Genomic DNA, 26,993 nt, shown 5'->3' on the forward strand with positions numbered 1-26,993 from the left:
GCGCCTCTCGGCCAAGGCGGAAGCCGCGGCGGAGCCCGAGAAGGAAGGCCCGGCGGGAAGGAGGGAGGCCTGGGCCATGGCGCCGCCTCTGCAGCCCCCGGGCAGCTGCGGACCCTGGGAGATGCGCGAGCGCCTCGGCACCGGAGGCTTCGGCAACGTCCTCCGCTGGCAGAACCAGGTGAGGGGAAGAGGCGCCCGCGCATTCACACGTGCACCCCGCGCGCGGCTCTCGGGCCTGCGACGCGGAGAAGGGGAGCCTCGGAGGCCTCCGGGAGCCGCTTCTGAAGTCCGGCGCCCGCCTCCAGGTCCGCCTTGAGAACCAGCCCCTGGGAAGGCGGCGGCTTCGCTGGCGGGGAAAGGAAAAGACTTCGCTCTGCCGCTTCGCCTCCCGCTCGGTTTCCGTGGCAGCCTCCCCCCCCCCCCCCGGCAGGAGGCCACCTCGGTAAACTCCAGATATATATTAAAAAGAGTCAGCTTGGCTGGCCCGATGTGTGCTGTGTGAGCCGCAGTTATGTCCTGGGTCCGGTGAAATGGACAGGTGGCCCTTGAAGGCGCCATTGCCTCCACTTGCGCTCTTAGGGCGGCGCTGCTGTGCCAAGACGTCCAAGGTCCCCCGAGTGTGGATCCTGAGTGTGTGGACTCTTGGAGTTTTAGGAGATCTTTCACATGGCAACATTTCTCCCTGCAAGGTATTTCCACATAGGATTTTTTAATAAAAAAACCCCGGCTGCAGATAGATGGTACATCAAACACAGGAAGCTGCCCTGCACCAAGTCGGAGTATTGGTCCGCCTGGCTCTGTGGCGCTTGAGTGGCAGCCGCTCTTCAGGGCTGAAGACCAGAGCCTCCTTCCCAGCTCTGTCTGGAGATGCCGGGGATCAAACCAGGGACATTCTGCATGCAAGGCAGCTGCTGCACCACTGAGCTGAAGCCAATCTTCTACGCGTGGGGTTGCCAAAGGACGTACAGGGAGCATACCACCCTCATTTACAGATTCACACACCTCTGTGCTCATTCCACACATAACTCTATGCCAACTCCAGTGCTGTTGGCTCTGAGTCTCTGTTCTGTTCATTATCTCTGCAATAACTGCTCCAGCACTGGCTTCTGAAACAGGGCAAGTTAGTAAATTGACCAACAGTTGGCAGATTTATTACTGAGTAGATTGGCTTCAGTAACTTGTGTGTGTGCATACACAACAAAAGGGCCGTTTGTAAAATAATCCTGATAGAGTCTGCACTTGGTTTTCTCCTCAGAGAGCCAGTGTGGTGTAGTGGTTAAGAGTGGTAGTCTCATAATCTGGGGAACCGGGTTCGCTTCCCTGCTCCTCCACCTGCAGCTGCTGGGTGACCTTGGGCCAGTCACACGTCTCTGAAGTCTCTCAGCCCCACCTGACAGAGTGTTTGTTGTGGGGGAGGAAGAGAAAGGAGAATGTGTGCCGCTTTGAGACTCCTCCGGGTAGTGATAAAGCAGGATATCAAGTCCAAACTACTACTCCTCCTCCTCCTCCTCCTCCTCCTCCTCCTCCTCCTCCTCTTCTTCTTCTTCTCAGATTCATATAAGAATGGCATAGGAATTTTGTAGCATCTGCAGCAGTACTAACACTGTCAGGGTTCTGAGAGTTTGAAGGTCAGAGCACTTGGTTCACATGAATAAACTCACCCTTTTTTAACAGGAGAGTGGGGAAGAAATTGCTATCAAACAGTGTCGTCAGGAGCTCAGCCCACGGAACAGAGAAAGATGGTGCTTAGAAATACAAATCATGAAACGGTGAGCAGTATTGGGAAATGTGTGGCTTGTGTAAATATCATGGGCAGTGAACTTTGCCTTCTAGTAAATGCATTTAGCACCAGGATTTTAATCCTGTCTATTTACAGAGTTATCTTTTAGTTTGCCCAATCTTGAGAAGGAAGGTGTGGCAGCATTAACCCATTAAGCCAGGCTTTGGTTTTCCAAGTGAGGATGGGGAAACTTCTGGTCCACAGGCCAAATCAGGCCCTGCACAGGTCCCAGTCTGGTCCACAAGGCCATTTCCCCCAAACTGTGCCCAAGCCATATGTGGCATTAAGGGAAGCACAGGTAGAGACACACTGCAAAGGACAGCCAGGAGCCTTAAAGTGGCAAGTGACGTTTGCTGTCAGTACCAGTCAGCTGACTGACAGTGACAGCAGGCCCCAGTGGGACTCTGCTCAACACGATGCTTCCTCCAAAGAGTTTAATATGCAGAATCTTCTTTCATGTTTTTGTCTTCTTGATGAGAATGGTAAGGACATTGATTTTAAAAAGCTAAAAAAAACCCACCTCCTGCAACATGAAGCTCCAGGAGAATGTTTTAGAGCACACTGTCAGTTCACATGGGGGGATTGTGGGGCCCAGCAGGATGACCTGTTCTGAAGAATATGCTCCAGAATCTGTTTCTACACTCGTTTCATGGTGGACCTTCAGGAATTGCATAGCAAGACAGGCCAATGTAGAAAGTGTTTCTCAGAAAGTTAGAAAGCCATTGCTTAAAGGTAAAGTGAGAGATCCACCTGAGATCTTACTGTGTTTTCTTTTCCTCAGGCTAAACCACCCCAATGTGGTGGCTGCCCGGGATGTCCCAGAAGGGATGCAAAACCTTGCCCTGAATGACTTGCCATTGCTGGCTATGGAGTACTGCCAGGGAGGAGATCTCAGGAGGGTGAGTGAGGGGCGGAAAGGGGGGGAGACTGAGAAAATGGACTGGGTTTAATCAAACGGCTGCTCTGTATTCCCAGTCATAGTGAGGGCTTTGCCTGAGTTTGTGGCACAGAGGGAGGAGCTTCATTCTTCTCAAATAATGTGCCACCCATTAGTGGTTTCTTCTGAAGTTATCATTTAAGAGATATTTATTATTAAGCTTACATACAAGGTACGAGTATCTGCAGGCAGCAATGACAGGCTAGTTCCAAAGCCCTTGAGAGCAGGGATAGAGTGTTGGTGCTGTTTTATGCTTGAATGCCCATTGAGGCCTGGATAGTGGAGAGGCAGGTGGTCAAGACTTCCTCCACTGTCGGGAGGAAGCAGGAGGCCCTGAGCATTCCTGGGAGTCACAAGTGGGGGGAGCTGCTGCTGCGTTCAGGTCCGGCTTGCAGGCTTCTAGAGGCACTTGGTTGGTGGCTGCAGGAGAACAGAAGGCTGGGCTGGCCCAAATGGGCTGTCTGCCTGATCCAGCAGGACACTTTTTGTGAATTCTGCTTGAATACCTTCCTGCTGCAGTTGCCGTCTTGCTCCCAGAGAAGGTTGCTAGAAATATGTGGTTGGTTAGTTCTTGGTATGAGCTTTCGTGTGCATGCACACTTCTTCAGATACACATATGTGTGTATCTGAAGAAGTGTGCATGCACACGAAAGCTCATACCAAGAACTAACTTAGTTGGTCTTTAAGGTGCTACTGGAAGGAATTTTTTTTGTTTTGACTATGGCAGACCAACACGGCTACTTATCTGTATTTGAAAAGTATGTTCTTTTCCCTGATGTGGAGATATTGTGCCTTCAGGATAGCTCAGTTGGCTAGAGCGTGGTGCTGATGACACGGCCATCATCTCACGTTCCAGACCGGGTTTGAATTATCTGCTGAGGAAATTATCTGATTACTGTTCTGGAAATGGTTTATCCATTAATTATGAAAAATCTAAAATTTTAGTCTTCGAAAGAAGATTCTCCCAGTCTAAATGGGTGCTGGATGGCCATAACCTTGAACAGGTAAAATGCTTCAGTTATCTAGGGCTCACATTCCATCATACAGGATCTTGGAAGCACCACCGGAAAACCTCCCTTCAAAAGGCGGAGATTACAAAGCTAGCCATACTCAGATTCTTCTTCACAAAGGGCGGCAAATATATTCCAGCAGCCTTAAGGGTTTTCAACACAAAGCCCGTTTCCCAACTCCTGTATGCAGCAAATGTCTGGCATAATGGGGACCTGCCAAAGCTAGATGGCTTTCAGGCAAAATTTCTACGATCTCTGCTGCAGGTACCTAACTGCGTCCCCAACTCCGTCCTCCGTTAGAAGCTGGTGAATGCCCAATTTCAACTAAAGCGTGGTGGGCTGCCCTAAAATATTGGCTCAGGATTTCAGTGTTTAACCTAGGGAGAGATCTACAACCTCTCCTGGACAATGACAGTTCTCTTTCTCAAGCTCTGGGAGGAAGACCTTTCATTGCCTACAGACAGCCACCCAATCTCAAACAACTCCTAACCCACAATAATACTACAACCAGACCTAACACGGACACTGGCACCAGAGCCTGCAATAAACCCAGATGCCAACTTTGCTGCCACATACACCCAGACAACACCATTACTGGCCCCAACAACATCACACATACCATCTCAGGACTATTTAATTGCTCATCGTCTAATATTGTGTATGCCATCAAATGCCAACAGTGTCCCTCAGCTCTCTATATTGGACAAACAGGCCAGACCTTACGCCAAAGAATAAACGGACATAAATCGGACATCAGGAATCACAAAACAGAGAAACCAGTAGGAGAACACTTCAATCTCCCAGGACATTCTATACAAGATCTCAAAGTAGCTGTTTTACTACAAAGGAATTTCAGAAATAGACTGGAAAGAGAAGCTGCTGAATTGCAACTTATCAGCAAACTTAAAACCATGGAGAAACCTGGCCTGAACAAAGACATTGGATTCTTATCTCATTATACATGACAAAGCCACTTTTCACCTTCTCACCCCTTGCTTCTTCCTGTAATACCTATTGCAGTCGTTAAGAGTCGTCAACAGGCTCATCACAGCTATCTGCCAATCACCCATTCCCACCACCCTTCTGAGTAATACCCCTCCCCACCTTCTCACTATATAGAAGGGTCTGGAAACTTCTGTTTCAGTGTATCTGAAGAAGTGTGCATGCACACGAAAGCTCATACCAAGAACTAACTTAGTTGGTCTTTAAGGTGCTACTGGAAGGAATTTTTTTTCGTCTGAATATGGTTCTTGGATGAATAAAAATATCCACACAGGATTACAACTTGTTTTAACCCGCTTTGGAGAGCATCAGAGGTCACAAAGAGAAAGGAAAAATATATGAGAATAACAAGAGGAGATGTGGAAAACAATAAGAAAGGACTGGACAGTATTGTGAACATCATATGGACAGATTTGTGGACATTAAAGCAGCAGCAAGAAGATGATTGGATCCCCTTCGGAACTTGAAATATGGGTACCCCCAACAAAAATTTAAAATTCGGCTTTGTAATTTGTAATTTATGTAATTTGGTTTGATTTGATGTGATTGGTCAGTTAATAAAAATTATTTTTTTAAAAAAAGAAATAAGGATTTGTTTTAAGTTTTTCGTGTGTGCTAAAACTCAGTCTAAATTGGTTTTTTTTTTTAACCACATAATGGTTAACACATATGGAAGCTCAACAGAAACCTTTCTCATGTCCTCTCGTTACACCTTTCAGCACCTGAATCAGCTTGAGAACTGCTGTGGCCTGCGGGAGAGAGCTATCCTTATCTTGCTGTCAGACATTGGTAAGTGACCAGGGGTGGTCCTGCGGGGAGGGAAGGAGCCTCAGATGGTGGGTTTTGAGTGGAATTAAGGACAGCATATCGGGACGCGGGTGGCGCTGTGGGCTAAACCACAGAGCCTAGGACTTGACGATCAGAAGGTCGGCAGTTTGAATCCCCGCGACGGGGTGAGCGCCCATTGCTCGGTCCCTGCTCCTGCCAACCTAGCAATTTGAAAGCACGTCAAAGTGCAAGTATATAATAGGTACCGCTCCGGCGGGAAGGTAAACAGCGTTTCTGTGTGCTGCTCTGGTTCGCCAGAAGCAGCTTAGTCATGCTGGCCGCATAACCCGGAAGCTGTACGCCGGCTCCCTCGGCCAGTCGGTCACGACTGGACCTAATGGTCAGGGGTCCCTTTACCTTTACCTTAAGGACAGCATAGTGAGATGCAAACACCTGTCAGGGAACAAGCGCACTGAAATGAACAGGTGTGTGCAAGAACTCCTCATTTCAATGAGGATTTGGTGCCCCCTAGGTGGTGTGGTTGCAGATGCCTATCAGATTTTATGTCTCGGGTATTATCTCATCTTTTGAATATGTCCTTATCAAAAAAAAGTATATTCTCATACATGCAAGGGCTTTTTCTTCTATCCCTTGGCTAGAGTAGGAGTTAGAAATCAGGGCAGGGCAAAACAGATTCTCAGGAGAAATGTGCTCTAGCAGCTGGTCTGGATGGCCCCAGCTGTTAGGCTACTGCACCTTGTGCTTGTGTGTTCTTGCTGCTACACGTGAACTCTGCTGCTCTACTTCTAATGACAGACGCTGCACTTCTGGTGCTCTGAGCAGGGCCAGATTGAGGTTTGATGAGGCCCTAAGCTACTGAAGGTAATGGGGCCCTTTATATGTCCAGCTGTCCTTTGTCAAAAACAAATTGTCTGTTTTTTGTGTTGAATATATGCTATATGGTAATTTATGGACCTAATAGGTATCTAAAGCCATTTGCCACTGTTGCTGTATGTAGGTTTTATTTTATTTGTTTTTTACCATATATTTTGGAAATGCACATCCAGGTTTTTTTTCCTTTAATTTTTTGGGGACCTCCAAGAGAGTGGGGCCCTAAGCTATAGCTTGTTTAGCTTATACGTAAATCCGGCACTGGCTCTGAGCCTATACAGTGCTGCTGCTGCTTTTCTGACTTAACAACAGAATGCACTAATTGATTCATACGGATAGATTTTGGTCATGACAATACATTCCTCTCTCTTTCCCTCTTTCTCCACCCCCCTTCCGTCTCAGCCTCTGCTCTCAGATACCTTCACGAGAACAGGATCATCCATAGAGACCTGAAACCAGAAAACATTGTCCTTCAACAAGGAAAAGAGAGGGTGGGTGATGCTCTTCTGTTAAGCTTCCCCACCTGTCACCACTAAGGCAGGGTGCTGGGCAGAGTTGTATCCCTCCTGCCAAAGGCGCTGTTTGAGAAGACTCAGTGAATAGGGGTTGGGTGTGCTTCAGCTAAGATACTGATCTAGCATATTTACTTACAAAAGAAAAGACTAAACTGGCTGGAGGTTTGTAGTGATGTGAGTTGCTTTCCTGCAGCATGTTCTGGTGGTCTTGCTCAAATTTGGATGATGGACTCAAGGGCATCCTGATCAAATTTGCAGATGACACCAAGCTGGGAGGAGTGGCCCCAGAGGACAGGATCACATTCAAAACGACCTTGACAGATTAGAGAACTGGGCCAAAACAAACAAGATGAATTTTAACAGGGAGAAATGTAAAGTATTGCATTTGGGCAAAAAAAAATAAAAAAAATGAGAGGCACAAATACAAGATGGGTGACACCTGGCTTGAGAGCAGTACATGTGAAAAGGATCTAGGAGTCTTGGTTGACCACAAACTTGACATGAGCCAACAGTGTGATGCGGCAGCTAAAAAAGCCAATGCAATTCTGGGCTGCATCAATTGGAGTATAGCATCTAGATCAAGGGAAGTAATAGTGCCACTGTATTCTGCTCTGGTCAGACCTCACCTGGAGTACTGTGTCCAGTTCTGGGCACCACAGTTCAAGAAGGACACTGACAAACTGGAATGTGTCCAGAGGAGGGCAACCAAAATGGTCAAAGGCCTGGAAACGATGCCTCATGAGGAACGGCTAAGGGAGCTGGGCATGTTTAGCCTGGAGAAGAGGAGGTTAAGGGGTGATATGATAGCCATGTTCAAATATATAAAAGGATGTCACATAGAGGAGGGAGAAAGTTGTTTTCTGCTGCTCCAGAGAAGCGGACACGGAGCAATGGATCCAAACTACAAGAAAGAAGATTCCACCTAAACATTAGGAAGAACTTCCTGACAGTAAGAGCTGTTTGACAGTGGAATTTGCTGCCAAGGAGTGTGGTGGAGTCTCCTTCTTTGGAGGTCTTTAAGCAGAGGCTTGACAACCACATGTCAGGAGTGCTCTGATGGTGTTTCCTGCTTGGCAGGGGATTGGACTCGATGGCCCTTGTGGTCTCTTCCAACTCTATGATTCTATGATTCTATTCTATGATTCTAAATCACTTTGAATTTGTTGATGTGCAGACATCCCTTTGCAGTGCAGCTGCTCTCTGGTTGTGGCACTCTGGTGTGAATCATGAGGTCTGGTATATGGTGGGCTGTGGCAGGTTGGTCCTGCTTTTCTGTTTGGGAAAGTTGTCAGCTGTAGGGCTTAGTCCCTTTCAGCTCTGAAGGGGAGGGCTGTTTTTTTGGAACCCCCTCCAGACATGATCACGCTACTTAACAATACTTTCGCAGTCCTCGATTCTTCCAAGCACAGAGATAGGATGAATGGGATATTGTGCTGGGTCCAGAGCTGATCCAACTCTGTGCTTGTGCTATATATTTATCAGCCATTTGGGTGTTGTTTTTTGCCAAAGCTCTCAGGTTCTAGTTCTGTTTACCACAACTGCCCTCTCTGCTTTCTCTCAGCTAATACACAAGATCATTGATTTGGGGTATGCCAAAGAGCTGGATCAAGGCAGCCTTTGCACTTCCTTCGTTGGGACATTGCAGTATCTGGTAAGGATTTGCAAGTGCAAATAGCGTGCTTGCACCCAGGAGGGCACAATTAGGCAGGAGGAGTGGAAGCAGCACATTAAAGGTGGCAACAAATGGATGGGAAGCTGAGCTGTTAGGAACCAGGAAGCCAAAGCCAGTATCCCAAAGAAGCATTTCAAATGAGTTGCAAAAATGTTGCTTTCCTGGGTCCGACCAAGGGTCCATCTGGACACTTCTAAGTGGGACAAGGGAGGTGATGGCCTTTCAGTACTGTTTGTCCCCAGGATCTGATCCTTAGAGGTATATTGCCTCTCTATACATGGCAGTTCCATTTTGCTCTCATGGCCAGTAGCCAGTGACAGACCTTGAACCGATATGAACCCATTTTTATACTGTGATCCTTGGATAAAGGGTGATATATAAATGTAATTAATAAGAAGAATAGGATTTTTTGTGTTTTTTACAAAAGAAATCTGTCCAAGCTAGTATCTATCGCCGCATCTTGTGTTAGTGAATTCCACAACAGATTTACATTGTGTCATGGAGTCCTTCCTGTCTCTAGTCCTCAGCCTGGCGATTGCTGTTTTAAAATTTATTTAAAATTCTATTTTAAGTAAAATCTGTCTTAAGGAAGTAGAGGGAAGGGATCATATCTCAAGTTCTCCCTTGGTTCGAGGGAGCCTTTTTAGGAAGCTGGGAGCTTCTGGGGTGTAGGATTGCATTCCACCTAGGAGTGAGTCTCATTGGACTCAAAAGGGGTTTGCTTCTGAGTAGACAGGTAAAGGATTGCACTGCTAGCCTTTTCCTGGTTCTCAATGTTTCAGGCCCCGGAACTTCTGGAGCAGCAGAAATACACAGTGACTGTGGATTACTGGAGCTTTGGCACATTGGCCTTTGAGTGTATCACAGGCTTCCGACCTTTTCTTCCCTCCTGGCAGCCAGTGCAATGGTGAGTAACTCTGGCTCCATTGTGAGGTTCTTAGGAAATGTCCTTTTCACTTGAAAACTGAGAATACAACGGTCAGCATTTTTCTTGGCAGGGAGGTGAGAGGAGGAGTTAATGCTGATCAGGGTGATCTGTAAGAAATAACTTAATAATTTCTATAGCAGTGTATAAAAAGAGGCACATTTTGCATCTGAGAGGTGAGCCTGGCTCCAGCTTCAAATAACATGTCTTGGCAGCAACCAAGATTTCCTCACCTGTTTGGCTATCCTGCCTGTCTCTGGTGGATGTCTTCTTTCTTCTTGCCATACTGGTTTTATTCACTATTACATTTGCGACTTCTGATTTAAACTGTGGCCCTCCAGGCGCCGTTGGAGGCAGGAGCTGGTGGGAGTTATAGTTCAACACACCTGGAGGACCATGGGTTCCCCATCCATGGTTTAAATGTATAATTGTACAATCATATGGTGTCTGATTAAAAACAAAACAGAATCCGAACAGTCTTGGTTTTTTAAGCTGAAAATCTACTCCAGAGGCTGGAGAGAAGGGTGTTCATTATGTCACAGGTGCCAAGCCAGGTGGTCTTCTGCACAGCACCATTGGCTTCAGACAGAGAGAACTTTTCCTCCAGTTCTTAGACACAGTCCTCAGAGACAATTCTCTGTGTGGTAATGAGTGTGTTTAGATGTATTTATTTCATTAACGCACATACTGTTGGTTGTAACAAAACCTCGAAGTGGTTTCCAAAAAATAAAACATCGCAATTGTCAATAAAAGACCGCTGAAAATAGATATTTAGAAAACATTCAGAACTACTGAAAATCAACAGTAAGCTAAAAACAGATTAAAACACATGTAGCTTTTACGTGTCTGGATGGCTTGATGAAAAAAATGTTTGAAGCAGGTGCTGGAAGAAGTGCAGTGAAGACACACGCCTGGTGCCAGGAGGCAGGGAGCGGCAGACTCTCAAGTGCTGCCACACAAAAATGCAGAATGGATATTATTTGGTAGCTGCAGCAGTGCTAGTTCTGCAGATCGGAGCAGTCAAGTGGGCACATGAAGAGTCAGGCAATCCCACGAGTAAACGGGTGCTGAGCTGTTAAGGGCTTTATATTCTAAGAGTGACTCATTGAACTTGGCCCAGTAGCAAATGGGCACTCAGTGCAGACTTCTGAGCAGAGCTGTAGTATTTTGACAAGGCCTCATTCCTGTCAACAATTGTGCCGCAGCATTCTGAAATAATTGCAGCTTCCTCATCACCACATAGAGGGCCCTGTAGTGATCCAATCTGGAAGACACCACTGCTTGGACTTCTGGGGTCAAGGTATGGCTTAGCGTGACCAGAAAGGGCTTGGTGAGCTCTGGGCTCTTCCACTCCCTCCCGTTTCCTCTGGAGTGGCCACAAGGAGCAGTCTGAAAGCTTTTGCTTCCATTTTAGCTTCACCACAACTTGCCTTTGCTTCCAGGCAAATTGGTTAATGTTTAGTATGGCTGGTTGAGGTAGGCCATCCTCATAAACTCTGGTTTGATGTTGGCATGTTTCAGTTAACCAATTTGTGTGGGTTTGGATGACACTGCAAGCTGTGATTAATTTAAAATGGAACCGAAAGCTCCTAAATTCTTCCTCTGCTGTAGCAAAAGGCCTTGGTGCAGTTATAAGGGTAAGCTAAAGTCTGAACCCACCCAATGTGTGCTTCTTCTTAGGCATGCAAAAGTCCGGCAGAAAAGTGAGCTGGATATTGTTGTCTATGAAGACTTGTCGGGAGAAGTGAAATTTTCTAGCAAGCTGCCACACCCCAACAATCTGAACTGGTAAGGAACGACTGACGCCTCAAGGAAAACTCGGGTGCCCATTTTGCAGGCTGGCTGGGACTTTCCTTGTTTCTGGTTCTGCAACTCTCAAATCAGAGTTATGAACTGACAGCAATTTATGCAAATGAGTTGTTGTTAAGAAACTTCCACTGCTTATTTTATGACTGGTCAACCAGGACTTGAGGAGTGTATTTAGAGCCAAAAAAGGCGAATGCTATTCTATACAGAAGTATAGTATCCAGATCAAGGGAAGTAATAGTCCCACTTGTCCACACCTGGAATACTGTGTCCAATTCTGGGCACCACAATTTAAGAAGGATGTTGACAAGCTGGGGCATGTGCAGAGGAAGGTGAGCAAGATGATCAAGGGTCTGGAAACCAAGCCTTAGGAAGAACAGTTGAAGGAGCTGGGTATGTTCAGCCTGAAAAAGAGGAGACTGAGAGGAGATATGATAGGAAGAAGAATTGGCTTATTTATTGTAGTTCAGTCTTGCCCTCCCTCTAAGTGGCTCAGGGTGAGGTTCTGTTCCCTGTGGGGCAAGTTAGGTGAGTGAATGTTTTGTCCTAGGCCATCCATTGAGTCTTGTAGCTAAGCAGAGGTTTTAACTTGGGTTTTCCTTGCTCCGAACCCCACATCTAGCAATTTATGCAGCAACCAACAACAATTATATTTAAAACATACCACCATCAATGCATACTGTGATGGGACAATGAGCTACTTGTGCGTAAAAGGGTTGGTCCCTCAGAGTTTGCTAAGCGTAGCAAAGCTCTGCCTTGAGCGGAGCCCTTTGACATGGCTCCGTCAGTCGCTGGTAGAATCCGACAGTGGGCGCCTGCGGAAACGCTTCCAGCATAAAAGCTGCTTAACGGAAACACGTCTCCTGGATTCCCTGCGTGACAGTTTCCGGCGAGGGGTGGGGGTTCCTAAAGGGGGCCTTGATACCTCTTCGCTGTTTTCACTGGAAGTGTCCCAGAGCCTCTCCTCCGATTCCCTTCCCCTTGGAGCTCCTGCTCCCCCCCTACTGGTTCCCTCTTCTGCTGCAGAGTCTCTCCTATTCTCCTGGAGCCCTTCCGCCACCTGTTCTTCCGATGGCAATTTCCTGACACATACCTTCATTTTTGAATAACATTCATGGGGGGAAAGGATCCCTGCCCCCCAAAAAGCTTACTAGTTAATTTGAGGGAATTGGGGAGGCGGGAATCACATGGGATACATCCTGTAGTTAAGGGTCCCGTGAATTGAACCATGGAGAGAATAGCAAGTCTGCAGAATATGTTATGTCTCTTAAAGATAACTTTTAGGACTCTTCTCTGCAGAAAAGATGTTTGACTCATCCCCCTGCACCCCCACCTCAGCACTTTCTTCATTCCAGTGCTTTCTTTTTCCTGCTTTCCTTCAGTGTTTTGGCTGAGCGGCTGGAGAAATGGCTGCAGCTGATGCTCCAATGGCATGCGCGGCAGAGAGGCACTGACCCTACATATGGCCCCAATGGTTGTTTCAAGGCTTTGGATGATATATTGAATTTAAAAGTAAGTGTTATTAATGGGGGGGGGTGCCTGTAGATTTCGCTTTATTTCCTTTAGATGTGACATTGCAAAAAAATAGGGAATAATCTAAAGTGGCTTATTGGAGCAGTTGTGGTACAGAAACTTCTCTTGCTGCAAAATGGGCACCAGGAGTTCTGCACACATGGCACCACTTTTGTGCCAGTTGCACTGGCTGTTACTGCACTCCCAGTTTGAAGAGCTGATGTTAACATTTAAGGCCATAAATGGTTTAGAGCTGAATTACCGAAAGAATTCCTACTCCTATAAAACCCCATAATCAAAATCTATGCTTGAGGTCCTTCTTGTGTCTCTGCTGGTGACATCCATTTGGCTGGTTGGTGAGCACCAAAGACAAGGTCATGGCCTTGCAGAACTTTATTCCACTGAATATTCATTTGGCTCCTTCAGTGTTGGCATTCAGGGAGGCCCTAAAAGCTTTTCGTTTTACTCTTGCCTTTTCTTCACAAAATTTTGGTGATTCAGTTTCCCTCATGCCTTATTTTTGTCTGTATCCATTCAGTGTTTCAAATTCCGCCTGAAGCTCTATTATTATCTACGTCACTTGGTGTGAGCTTGATACAGTATATAGCGTACTATATAATTGCTCAAATAAATTATGTGTGTACGCATTTTCTGTTTTTCTGAAAGGTAATGATATTTTTATTTACTCAGTGCCACCAGTTAGCTAAACTGACAAGTTTTTATTAACTTTTAAAAAATTATTTGTTGAGAGAGTTGCATTACTGTATTCAGTATATTATATTACAGAGTAATGTATCAAATATTAGGTTTGTTTTTGTTTTTACTGTGCAATACGTTTATCAGAGATTTTCTTTGGAAAGAGGCATGACAAATATTTAAATATAGATAAGTGTGAAAACATTTTAGTGGCAGTTTCACAGCTTTGCTGAAATAGGTTTGAAATTTCCCTATAAGCCACTTAGTGTCCAAAGATACATTTAGTTTTCTGGCTGATGCAGAGAAGGGGAGAGAAACAAGTCATGTAGATTAATATATGGTGCTGTGATCCATCTGGTTGCACCACCTCAGAATGCAGGTGGGAAATGGCTTGTTTGTGCCAAAAACATTCCCTATGCATGGAGTCCCAGAATCTGAATTGCTCTGAAGCAGAATTTACCCCGGCCTATTATCCTTTCTTTTACTCTGGCAGAGAGGGTGGTCTTGCTATTGGTGGCCTTTATTTCTGGACAAATTCTCAAACTGGAGCAAGTTGGGATGTGTCCTGTACTGGTTCCAGTTTCTCTCTGTTTTGGGGGGTTTTTTCTTTTGCAGCTGGTGCAGATCCTAGACATGGTAACGGGTACTGTGCACGTGTATCCTCTGGCAGAGGACGAGACCTTGCAGAGTGTGAAAGCCAAGATCCAGGCAGATACTGGCATCCCAGAGCAGGAGCAGGAGCTACTTCAGGAAGGAGGGTTGGCATTATTTTCTGAGAAACCAGCCACTCAGTATCTGGCTGACATCAAGGTGTGTCCAATAGCATTTTCACCCACGGATACCAAATTAGCTACTGTTGCTTTAGGAATACTCCCAGCTAGTGAAATTTCAGTTTTGTCCTTTACCTTAACTACAAAGCCTTGGAAGGAATTGCCATTGTTTTAAAGGGATGGGGAGTGCAGAAGCAGGGGGATGGATTCCCCTTTTTGTGGGAGATGGTTTGGTTGAGAGTAAATTTGTGAGCAAAGGAAAACCACTCAAGGAAAGATAACAAGGGAAACAGAAGAGGCTTGAGGGATGAGGAACAGGACTTGTGTAGCAATGAATGAGGTACAAATTTTCTCATTGTATTAAGAACACTGCATCTTTTCCTTACATAATGTTATTTCTTTCAGATAGAACACTTGGGAGAATGACTTTGAGTGACTCCTTTAGAGAATTAGCTATTAATATCCTATTTCTGTTGGCCGCTCTTAGTCCTTTGGATAGGGCATGATTGTAGGAGATGTTTCCAGGTTATAGGCCCCATGATAAGGGATCCGTGCTTCCTTTTCCTTGCAGTTAAATGATGCCACAGTTGCTGACACAGGCCTCTTCTTCCTGTTCGACAACCGAAAAGTTACATACAGGCCTCAGATCTCTCCCCGACCTCATCCAGAAAGCATTAACAGTATTCGTAAGAACCTTTTCTGTGTTTTGGTGCTACTTGGGGGGGGGGAATTAATTGTTTTGAGGTGAATATATAGTGAGGAATACTTGCTGCCTTTGTGACTGATTGGAAATATATGTGTGCTCTGTGCTTACAAAAATAATAATCCAAATTCAGCTTCAAGAAACGTGTAACATGTACAAATTAAGCACCTTGTTTTATTTGCTATATTTATAAAAAACTGCCCAATATATCATTCTCTATTCTGTTTACAACATAAAATGATAAAATACAGTTGAAAATGAAGTATCATAAAATAACAATTTATGGCATAAAAACTTGCAGCATATAGTTTTATATTTCCTTACCTGGCATGACTGAGGAGGGGCAGTGAGCACTCCTCCAGCCACTAGAAGTCCTCATACAGCTGAGGTCTTCTCTGGCTGGTGAGATTCTTTCTGGTTTTGCTTACACACTTTCAAGCTTATCTCTGCAACCATATGGGCTAGGAACTTCCTTAAAAAAATTTTTTTTAAGAAGTCAGGACACCATACTATGACAATTCAGGTTTCTGTACATACATGAATTGCAGAATACATACCACACTGAACACAAGGCGACACGGTGGCAGCCTCTAGATGTGTCATTCCACAATTTCTGTATTACACGCTTTTCATCATAGGAAATATATTTTTGTATATTTTCTTGGCTACCTGGTGAGCTAGTTTAGCCTAAGGGGGATTGGCTTGCCCAAAGCCCCCAGTGATCTTCCTGGCTAAGCGGAATTTGAAGCTGAGTCTTTCACTCCCCAAGAAAAGGAGTGAATTTTTCTCAAGTGCACAGACCCGTGACGGATGTGAGCCCCAAGCTCAGCTTGGTTTTTTGAAACATCATTTATACTGATCAGTAAGACTGAGATAACAAATTAATTCAGCCCTTGATATTTTTACTGCAGAAGTTGGAATGAACGGAAAGAGTCAGGAAATGCTGGCAAGATAAGGAGCTTTTGGAATTCCTTGCCTGTGTAGACAAAGTTAGTTACCGTATCTCAAAACCTAATGGACACTTGTAAGTTGTGTGATGACAGGCAGGTGGACCGTGTAAGACACAGACTACGGCTGCTCTCTCATTCATTGGTTGTGTCTGCATCTCCTGGGAGATGAGCCAACAGGTGGGTATTTTTGCCACTGATGTCTGTGGCAGCGGTAGAACCCACGCCTATGATTGACTAGATTAATTATTTGGTTCACCATGCAGGCAGGGGCTGAAAGAGACAAGTCAGGGAGTAGTTTTGGCTTGCTGGTTGCAGAACTGAGGATTTGACTTGACTCCTGAGAGAGTTTTTTGTAGCATCCAGCTAATTAAGAGACCAGTCAAGTCCTGGGATAGCCTGAAAAAGTCCAGACATATTCTAATTTTGTCGAAACCAGCACTTGGCCTGTAAAGCATACAAAATCCTAATTGTGGCTTTGGGTTTCCCCACTGGTGTCCCTCTTCCCTGTCGATCTTCTCTTCTTTCTTCTGCAGTTCAAGATCCAAAGAAGAACCTCTCCTTCCTCCAGCTGCGCAAAGTGTGGGGGCAGGTCTGGCATACCATCCGAAGACTGAATGAGGACTTCCACCAGCTCCAGCATGGGCAGCGGGCAGCCATGTGCGTGATGGGATCCTGCTACGTTTGGGGCTGCCAGTTCTGTCCACTGGGCTCAGACCTCGCTGGCCTGTTCTATGAGCAGCCTAAGTGAAGTCTGCACCACAAAGGAAATGTTCCCTGTTCTGTGCCCAGAGACGCTTCCGTTCCAATGCCTTAAACATTTCTGCAAATTTGCATTATATTTATTTGGCCAGTTGATTTTTCTTATGCTAGCCCAGGGTGAGAGGGTGCAGAGAGTCTGGGGCTATAGCTGGAAGGCCTGCCTTCTGAAACCTCAAGAGGGCTCCCAGGTGTTGTTCTGCTTATGCTTGTAGTTCTTGGGGCTGGAAGCCTTGCTTTAAAAAGGAAAGGAGAAACACGGAAATTACCAAGGGACTAATTTTTTGCCCTCAGTAACCACATTTGTGTACCCCAGCTGTGTGGATTGCATGCCACTCTAAATACAGATTATATGAAATAGGCTCCTGCTTGGCTCCTCTTTGGCTTTTTCTATGCCAAGGTTTTATTGACCAAGGCTTTTTGCATTTTTAGTTTAATCCAGACTGTAAATGTTTGATGCTGTCTCTATTGTTGGTTTTTTCTTGGCTGGTTTTTTAATGCTTTTTGTTGGTTTCTATTATTACACGCTGCAATGTTAGCAAGCCACCCCAGGAATATTTATAGACAGACAGACATATAAATTTACAATACTGTCTTTGAGACTGAGACAGAACTACTGGTTAAAAGGTGTGCCATGTCATTGTGCTGACGCTGAGTGGGGATGATGGCTGTGGAGCCCAAGCAAAGGGGAGCAGACAAGGTCTGGTCAGCTGGGCCTCCAAGGGGGCGACTCTTTCTCTCTCTTTCTGCCTGGCTTTGTAGGAGGAACCTTCTGCGCCACAACAGTACCCTTTCCAAGATGAAGAACACGATGGCCTCCCTGTCGCAGCAGCTGAAGGCAAAGCTGGACTTCTTCAAAGCCAGTATCCAGATTGACTTGGAGAAGTACAATGAGCAAACTGAATTTGGAATCAGTGAGTTTGGCTGTTTTTAATGATAGGAAAGCAGTTGCTAGGACAGACCTCTTCCCTGGGTTTTGTTTGCCTTGATGCCAGGTCACGCTCCCTACAATATCACATTTTGCGCTTCTTCCTCGACTGGACCACCAGAGACTGCTAAGAAATGATAGCAAGCCTGAATCCTTCCCCAGGCCAGAAAGCATGGGCTGGGTGACAGGGGGTTAGGCTAAACTCCTCCTTCATCTGCCAGGATGTTTTTGTGCAGGGAATTCTTGAAGGGAGAGAGAATTTAAACAAACAACAGAATTTTAATAGTGCTTATTTGCTTTATACGCTTAAGAAATTATGTTTATCTTCTTCTCTGTATTATTGCATAGCTTGGGCGTTGGTTGAGGAAAGCGGTTCCTGGCCTGCTCTCCACCCCCACCCCTGCATTCCCTGCAGTGACAGGAGTTGTGCCCCATGTGCTCCCACCCCATTTTCAATGTCTGATGAGAGTCTGAATACTCCTGGGCAGCTCCCTGCTTTCACAAGCTTTTCTTGTGTCTGTGGTGCCTCAAAGGCTTCCTGTTGACTTCTAGGACGGCCTTTGATCTTGGACTTCCCACCTTTATTATATTGCATGTCAGAGCTCTCTAATCACCTCCTCCTCAGTCTGAACAGCAACAGACCCCTTCAGTCCTAGCTCAGTTTAGAAAATGGTTCCTGTAAAAATGAGTTGTTCTGCAATGTAGTGCCTCTTTTCAGTAAACCATGTCTTGCATCAGCCCTGCCCTAAATTCCCATATTCCCCCATCAGACTTGGTTTTCACCAGCCACAGCATCTAATGTTTATGGTGACTCCTTGAGAAGGCTCAAAGGGATACTTTTGCTGATCTAGGAAGGGTCTCTTGAAAACCAGAGCTCTTTTCTTTTTACAGCTTCTGAGAAACTGCTGCTTGCATGGAAGGAAATGGAGCAGACTGTGGAGCTCTGTGGGCGGGTAGGCTTGGACTTTTTTCTCTCTTGTTTTGCTTGGATGAGTGTTTTGCCTTGCAAAGGATGGTTAGAGTTGCCAGGCCATAACCTGTGAGGTGCCTGGGATCAATTTCTTGGCAATCCTGTCTGAATTGTTGGACTTTGGGAAGCAGCAGATTAATGGACGAGGAATAAACCCAAGATGTTCCTTGTTTCTTTCAGAGCTTGTGGGCAAGGGGTAGAAAATTAGCTGGAGATTAACAGAGTTGTGTGGTCACAGGAGGAGGAAGGATAAGAGGATCCAGTAACAATAAACGATAACAAGTACTTGAGAGCAGAGGTGGGCAGAGGCTAGATCTCTGTGAGTGATTTGCAGTAAACCAGAATGCATTTCTGACTCTCAGTTCCTTAACCATGGCAGCAGCAAAATGACTCTCCCCTACCTGTCCTAAATTATACTGCTGAAATGAAAACCTTTTGAGGCAAGCAGCTTTGATATGAAAATAGCTTGGGGAGGGGCTGGAGCTCAATGGTAGAGGATCTCGTTTGCATGCCAAAGGTTCAGATTCAATCTCGAATAGCGTCTCTGGCTAGGGCTGGCAGAGAACCCTGTCCCAAACCCTCAAGAGTCACTGCCATCCACAGTGTAGATAGCAGGCAGTATAGACTGTGAGCCCCATCCTGTTCTGGAACATACAGTAAATCCCTGAGCTCAGAACTCTCTTCATTGTGCATCTTTTGCATCAGGTTCTGGTTGGTGGATCTTGATGTTCTAGTAACAAGCAAAGTGTATCCCCAAGCCTGATGTCTCCCCACCCCTGCTGTAAAGTGTTCCAAGTATCTTTAAAAAACCTTTTCTTGGTGATCCTTGTACCAGCCCTGTAAGACCTGGTATTGCATATGGTATTGCACCCATATGGTTGATGTAGAGCTGAAGCTGAGAGCGAGGGCTTACCAAAGGCCACTGACGAGGACTGCTGCGTTACAAGTGACTTAACAGGGAAAGCAATGAATAAACTGTGATAACTATCTGTTAAAAATGAGCAATATAAAAATGTAACTCTTTCAGCCAAACCACTTAAAATAATCATTAGAACTAATTCAGTCACATCCCCCAAGATGCTGAAGTCTGGCTAGGTCTTTTTATGGGCCATTCTGATGGTTGTGATATGCTCTTTTTGGCTCTTTTTCTGGTAAGGTTTTTAGAGAGACTTTTGAAACAAACAGCTAAGTCTAAATAACAATCACAATCACAATTAAAACTGATCTGGCTTAAAAGATACCCCAAAAAATACCCAAAAAGATACCCAACAGCAATAAGACCTTAAACAACATTCCAGATCATCTTAAAGATGTTAATGTGGAGGCCAGATGAGCCTCTTTGCAGAGGGCAAGACGTAAGAGGAAGGCCAGAATGCAAATTTCCTTCTTGTCAGCACCTGCTGTGCTTTTGCAAGAGGAGCACACAGGTGAGAAGTGCTAGGTTTAGGTACTAGAATTGTCTGTCTTGCTGGCTTCAGAGGTAGAACTTCAAGTATTGTCAAAAGGCTCTGAAAATTATACCTTCCAGTGTGTTGGCCAAAAGCTAACAGTGTGGCAACAAAACATCTTATATTTGTTTGTTTTACTTGGTTGGTTGGCTTTGAAATTTGTTTCCCCTGGATGGATCTTAGGCAGCCTTCACTAACCTGGCACCCTCCAGATGTTTTGGACTACAATTCCCATTAACCCCCAATAGCATGGCTGTCATGGCTGGGGCTGACGGCAGTTGTAGCCCAAAATATCTGGAGGGTGCCAGATCGGTGAAGGCTGCTCTTGAGGAGTCAGCAGGTGGGCTCAAGACTGCAAGCCCCTCACAACACCAGCTCTGGCTGTGAATTTTGAGTCAATGGCAGAAGGCAGTGCGCAGGTGCCTGGTATTAAAAGGGCATTTCCTCCAGCCTCCTTGGGCATGATACCACTGTCTCATTGCTAGCCTGGGATTGTTTAAGACTGGCTGGAAAGAGTTGGGTTACCTGCAGCCTAGGCTACTGGAAATGATGTCTTGCAACATGACCAAACCATTCCTGGTTTGCTGTCCTTTCCTTGTCCCCTCCTCTGCCTCCCGAGGAGGAGGAAGTTGAGCAGCTGGTGAAGAAGACGATGGCCCTACAGACAGACATTGTGGACCTGCAGAGAATCCCACAGGGCCCGAAACAAGGGAGCTCTCTGGACGCCCTGTAAGTAGTTGCTTGTAGTGCCTTTGCTTGTTTTAGCCCTTTCCTAAATACCATTTTCTCCAGTATCCATCATCCTGGGGCAGCATAAAATCACCTCCTTTGTTTGATAGACATGTACCCTGGGAAGAGGTCAGATAGGCATGTGTAACACGACAAACATGATAGCTTTTGGGTTTCCCTATACTTAAAGGACAGCATAGGAAACTTAGAAAGTTCGGCACACCTAAGTCACGGAATCCAGTGGCACAGCACTTAAATATACCTATTTTAAAAATTGATTTTTAGTTTTTTTGGTGCTTACCTTTCTCTAGGTTGCACTTATAGCCAACCCGGCCAGGTCTGATCCAGCCCCACAAGCAAATGTTTATGTCCCCTGCCCATCAAGACTCCACCAATTTTGTCAGTGGTGGCAGAAAAGAAAAAAATAAGGTACACACCATGCTGGAGTGGGTGGCACAGCTTAAACCTCTCTGCCCTGCCCAGGCCCCAGTAGCCTGATGACTATTGGAGGCAAATTGCCCCTTCCACAGCCATCAGAGCAGCCATTTGATGTGCTGGGAGGGGCCATCACTTTCGCCTCCTCATCTGATCCACAGGGATCAGCAGATTTTTTTGGGGGGGGGTTGTGTGCCCTACAAATGCGGGTGGTGCCCACGACTACTGCTGTCATGTGGCCCAAAGGAGGTTATCCACGCCAACACACAACATAGCCAGGTTGAAAAGACTGGTGCAACTTATCCAAATCTGGAAGGCAACAGGCTGGGGGAGGCTAATCTAATCTCTCTCCCTCCATTGTATACATTCAGCAGAGTCTCACCTGAACTCTACCATTTCAGGCTGCAGATAGGTTAAAGCTCCATGCACCAAAAAACCAGCAACAGCATATCATGAAGAAGACTGGCCAGAACTTTTCTTCTTGCCTAGTCTTTCTAGTTACATGTGTGCAGGGGGAGCAATCAAAGAGCACCCTCCTGGTCACTTGGAGTGTAAGGGATAGGTTTTCCACTTTATTCTAAGAAATGTATAGCTGAACCTTGTACTGGCTAAGGAAATTTGCATTTTAGATTAAGAATCTTCTGGGTCTTGTTAATCCTTGGGATTAAATCTAAACTGGCAAATGAACAGCAGATCTGTATTTACTCCACTGAGAGGCTGCAAGATAATATGGCACAGAATTTGAGTTGCTCCTTGTTCCCCCCTCCATCTCCATACGGAAGAGTGCCATTGTCAATAAGAGAGGAGTACTAGAAAAGGGGGCAGGAGAGGCACTGAGGAAAATCATGTCAAAAGAAAGGCTGATGTAGTTATGTTAGTATTCTGTTTGTTCTTTTAAGTTGTTGTTAAATGATGTTTTTATAGTAATTTTATTTTGTAAATAATTTAAATAAGTGGAACATTAAACTGTAGCCAAATGGGATTTACGGGAGAGAAGGGCAAGCTGTACAGGGGCTATGCTCGAAGTTACCATTGCAACTTAAAAGTGCTTTACCAATTGTAATGTGTGTAAGTCTCTAGGATTCTCACTTCTTACAGAAAGGTAACAGGCTAAGAGAGCAATTTTTTCCCAAAGCCACGCAGAAGGTGTTGAACCATGCTGAGCACTCAGTTGGTCTGAACATGGTGTTGGGTGGGGTGGGCTTGCTTCTACACTCACAAGCACTGGAGAAAATTTGTCTTTTCTGTTTCTTTTATAGAGAGGGACAAGCAAAGGACTTGTACCAGAGACTGAGAGAAAAGCCAAGAGGTAAAAAAAAGCCTTTGTAGCATAGGAATCTTGTTGCGGCATGATCTGTTCCAAAGGAAACTGACTACAGCTGGGCACAGGAGAGGAATTGCCGCAAGACCATGTGCTAGCGCTGCTTTCTCATCTCACCGTTTCCCCCCAACCTTGTGCTCCTTGACAGTGCTGTGGAGATGCATGTTTACAATCCCCGTTCTTTGAGCATCAACCTCCCCCACCCCGTCTCCTTTGAGACTTCTGTAGTACAAAACACAACACAGAATAGTGTGTTACTAATAATGAGAAGATTGTTACCCCTTAACATGCTTTTGCCCCACTTTTTTGTGGACATGGTGAGGGATGAATACTAAAGAGCAGTGACTTGCGTTCTGGCAACCACTTCAACGGCATTTGGTATTCCATTCACATTTCACTCTGCTGAACTAGCTGTTACCAGTTGGCTCCAAGTTTTACTGAGCAATGTTGAAGAATGCCGCCAAATATAGAGCGGTGATTTTAATCTGCATTAGTGGCAGTGATGCCAAATCCAGAGAGGGGTATTAATTTATACCAGAATAGATCCAATCTTGCTGAAGCTGTTCAAGGGTTTTAATTCCTTTGCCTGTTGCCCAACAGTCACAGCAATGGGGGCTGTTTCCTTTCTTATGTCTTTGAGGAGCTTTCTCGCCCCTGCCCCCCCCTCTGTCACTTGATTCTGCACACTTTTTGTCTAGACCAAAGGACTAGCGGAGACAGCCAAGAAGTCGTGAGGCTACTTCTGCAAGCAATCCAGACCTTTGAAAAGAAAGTCGGCCTCCTTTATGCTCAGCTCAGGTAGGACTCCCAAAGACCCACTCTAGTGAGGTTGTCCTGGTTACTGGGAATACTGTTTAGTGGAACTCTGCCATTGTCCCGCACCTCTCAGAGTTCTCTGTCTCTCCCCCTCTCCTTGTGCTAGTAGAGCTGATGACACGTGACTAGAAGGCTATCTCTTCTTTACAGTAAAACAGTTGTCTGCAAGCAAAAGGCACTGGAGTTATTTCCTAAAGTGGACGAGGTGATGAGCCTGATGAATGAGGATGAGAAAATGGTTGTTGAGCTTCAGGATAAACGGCAGAAAGAGCTGTGGAACCTGTTGAAAATTGCCTGTGTGAGTAAAGTGGAATATATGTTTTCTGGTTAGGAACATCAGATTCTTCTCCATCTGGCGAAGATCAAGTAGCATTAACTGTGCCCACGGCTCCCTCCCAACTCTCAAAATCTTCTGAGAACCCTTTCCCCATCATCTTGCCTGCTAAGAAACCAGTGGGCTTCACAAATTCTGAGGGCTCTAGGCCAGACTTGTTGGGCCTCACGTTAACTGAGTGTATAACCCTAGAGCAGTGTTTCCCAACCTTGGGCCTCCAGCTGTTTTTGGACTACAACTCCCATCATCCCTAGCTAGCAAGACCAGTGGTCAGGGATTAAGGGAACTGTAGTCCATAAACATCTGGAGGCCCAAGGTTGGGAAACACTGCCCTAGAGCATGCCCCGTCTTTTCCTGTTGCTGCCCCCTGCATTGTGAACTTTGTATTACTGATATTCTTCAGGGATCCTGACAGCTGTTTGGAAATCACTGGCATCAATGCCTTTAAATGAAAATAGTGTATTTCTTCATATTGCATGTAGAAAGCTTGATCTGTGTTCTTCCTCTCCTGCAGAGCAAGGTGCGTGGGCCTGTCAGTGGGAGCCCAGACAGCATAAGCGCATCACGCCTTAGTAATCCTGGTCAACTCTCATTGCAGGTTCCAGCCCTGCACAGTAATTTACAGGATCCTGGGATTAAAAGGTAATATTTAAGGCAATGGTTTGCTCTCATAGTTATTGGTTACCTCTGCACTGGTCTTCAGCAGGTGGCTTGGGACCACTAGTGTGTCACAGCCTGATCCAGAATGTGGCAGCTAGACTGGTGACTGGGAGCAGCCACCGAGACCACATAACACCAGTCTTGAAAGACCTACATTGGCTCCCAGTATGTTTCTGAGGACAATTAAAAGTGTTGGTGCTGACCTTTAAAGCCCTAAACAGCCTCAGCCCTGTATACCTGAAGGAGCGTCTCCACCCCCATCATTCTGCCCAGACACTGAGGTCCAGCGCCGAGGGCCTTCTGGCAGTTCCCTCACTGCAAGAAGCAAAGCTACAGGGAACCGGGCAGAAGGCCTTCTCAGTGGTGGCTCCCGCCCTGTGGAACGCCCTCCCACCAGATGTCAAAGAGAAAAACAACTACCAGACTTTTAGAAGACATCTGAAGGTAGCTCTGTTTAGGGAAGCTTTTAATGTTTAATAGACTATTGTATTTTAATATTCTGTTGGAAGCCGCCCAGAGTGGCTGGGGAAACCCAGCCAGATGGGCGGGGTATAAAAATAAATTATTATTATCCACAGTGGGTCATAACAAGGGCAGCAGCCCCATGCAAATATATGGTAGAAGAGTAAGAATTGGGTCCCCAACTGCATGTTTGAATTAAAAGTGGGTACTGGGTCTGAAAAGATTGAAGGTACCTGTTCTGCATTACCCTTTTGTCTGCAGTTAGTTGAACTGGGTAATACTTTCCCTTGCTGTTTCCCTTGCACACGCATAGACTATGTCATCTTACAAATGTGTCTAAAGTTCCTGTGTTGCATTTTTGTATGTTACATATGTGCTACAACTCGCAGGCAATACTCGTCACAGATTACCTTGACACCGGTGATGGATACTCATGACAGAAGAAAGGTGTGTGAATGGTAGCATGCTTGGTTGGAGCTGGCTGACTTCACAAGGAAATACTTTACTGGCTTCCGATAACATTCTCAAAGACAAACAGATTCATTCCTCTGTTCAGCATTGCAATGTACATGCTTTTTTTCAAGCAAGGAATGAATTATTTTTAAAACATGCACTGTATCACTTTTTATTATCTGTTCTCAGCCAAAGGGAGCAAACTTTACACTTCCTTTGAAGAACACCCCTTTAGTCACACAGCAAACTGTCAAACTGAAGGCAGTTAAAGCAGTTTGTGATTCACTTTTTAAAAACAAAACAACAAAAATAGGTTCCCACTAGCCTAGTGAAGGCATGAAGCAGCTCTGCTAATCCTGGCAAAAGTATGCCGTGATGAAAAAATGGACCTCCTTTATGCCAGTTCCTTTTATTGTGATATTCTTAAAAATCTTCTGATTTGTTTTAGTGAGGAGTTACTGATGGAATCTCGAAGTCTCTGCAATCAGCTAGAGAATGTGATGCACCACACAATGAAGGATCAAGAGCACAGCTTTATGGTAACATCTTATGTTTTCTGTTGTAAAGTGACTGGGGCGAGGGAAGCGGAGAGACTGATGCTTTGCCAGTACAGTCCCTGCAGGTCAGTTTGAAAGTGGGTGGCATTGCCCCTCTCTCAGACACCTGATGTTAGATGGTTGAAAGGTAGGTGGCCTTCCCCATATGAAAGCACCAATAACTTGTTTCTAGCCAGCGAGAAAGCACTCTTATTTAGACTAGCTTATAGTCACACAAGAGAGGATATAACCTGAGCTGAAAAATACTTTGGAGGAAATTGGACAGGAAGCCACAGTTTTTATGAATGAGGTGTCTCAATAAGCACTTGTTTTGTTTTTAGGCTCTGGACTGGAGTTGGTTGAAACTTCAAGAGGAAGAAAGAGGAAAAGGCCTAGAACAAACCCAGATGTGAAAAGGGCCACTATTAAATCGCTTAAAAGCTAACATTTTAAAAGTTGGTAGCCTGCTATGAATGGAGGCTGCTATCCTTGTTGAGAAATCTATGCCTATTGCCCACTGACTGATTGTATTCATTTTTTACTCTTAATCATCTGTATATGTAAAAAATATACTGTTTGTGAACTATGTTTGAGTGTGAATTCTCTCTAGACCTCCCTAAAGCATAAATTGCCCACTCTGACCATTTCCCACTTGGTATTTATTAAACCTCTGACTTGGAAGCAAACTTAGAAGCACCAGTTTTAGAAATAGCATACATGCAGGATATAGGTCAGTATGCACCATTACAGATCAGGATAGCCATTCAGGGAGGCTTACCTCTTCCACTAGTACCGTAAGTTGGTCTCTGCAATTAGCTTTGAACTTAATGGTCACCAGGTACGGGTAACCACCTTTGTTCCAGTGATGCTGACTTCAAAGGACCCCATACCTTGCAAGTTGTACAGTACCCAGTGCAAGCAGAGGCAATGCCAGGTCTAGCTTAGGCAATAAAGTTCAAGCAGCTAAGGCAGGTTATGTGGTTGGGCATGCAGCTACAAACATACTGGCTTAAAAGCCTAAGGACCATGTAACTTAGGGATAACCAGTTTGGTGCTTGCTAGCAGTTGCTGGACATACAACTCCACAGGTTTGCCACAGGTTGAATTGAGGGATGTTGTACAGCAGCCTTTGGGGAGCACCATGTTGGCTGTCCCTGATATAACTACCGTATCCTGTGAAATGCATTGCCTTGAACAACAAAGCTGGT

The 26,993-nt window shown here is 45.4% G+C and overlaps 1 protein-coding gene and 1 long non-coding RNA gene across 3 annotated transcripts; one reads left to right on the top strand and one right to left on the bottom strand.

Moving 5' to 3' along the window:
* On the top strand, positions 1–26,373 carry IKBKB (inhibitor of nuclear factor kappa B kinase subunit beta). 2 transcript variants are annotated; one of them, XM_081921306.1, is made up of 21 exons: positions 3–178; positions 1,675–1,769; positions 2,562–2,679; positions 5,449–5,518; positions 6,791–6,879; positions 8,465–8,554; positions 9,358–9,482; positions 11,181–11,288; positions 12,689–12,818; positions 14,130–14,324; positions 14,856–14,970; positions 16,471–16,594; positions 17,456–17,607; positions 18,513–18,574; positions 20,659–20,768; positions 22,463–22,512; positions 23,223–23,322; positions 23,491–23,638; positions 24,189–24,316; positions 25,698–25,788; positions 26,127–26,373. In XM_081921306.1, the coding sequence occupies exons 1-21, from the start codon at positions 77–79 to the stop codon at positions 26,196–26,198; spliced, it is 2,274 nt and encodes a 757-aa protein (XP_081777432.1). In that variant the 5' UTR covers positions 3–76; the 3' UTR covers positions 26,199–26,373. The 2 variants fall into 2 exon arrangements, with proteins under 2 accessions (XP_081777431.1, XP_081777432.1); XM_081921305.1 differs by lacking the exon at positions 26,127–26,373 and having other exon boundaries at positions 1–178; positions 25,698–26,082.
* LOC309375590 lies at positions 17,598–20,652 on the bottom strand. The gene is made up of 2 exons (XR_014170967.1): positions 18,993–20,652; positions 17,598–17,863 (listed from the first exon to the last, which is right to left on the bottom strand). It is a non-coding gene; the product is annotated as an uncharacterized lncRNA (long non-coding RNA).
* Positions 26,374–26,993: the final 620 nt, after the last annotated feature.

Source organism: Podarcis melisellensis (genome assembly GCF_964234715.1).
Source record: "Podarcis melisellensis genome assembly, chromosome: 8".
NCBI lineage: Eukaryota > Metazoa > Chordata > Lepidosauria > Squamata > Lacertidae > Podarcis > Podarcis melisellensis.

Coding starts and splice junctions, on each gene's coding strand:
- IKBKB (XM_081921305.1), top strand. CDS start 77: ATGGCGCCGCCTCTGCAGCCCCCGGGCAGCTGCGGACCCTGGGAGATG. Junction 179..1,674: donor TCCTCCGCTGGCAGAACCAG/GTGAGGGGAAGA, acceptor CTTTTTTAACAG/GAGAGTGGGGAAGAAATTGC. Junction 20,769..22,462: donor GGGAGCTCTCTGGACGCCCT/GTAAGTAGTTGC, acceptor TTTCTTTTATAG/AGAGGGACAAGCAAAGGACT.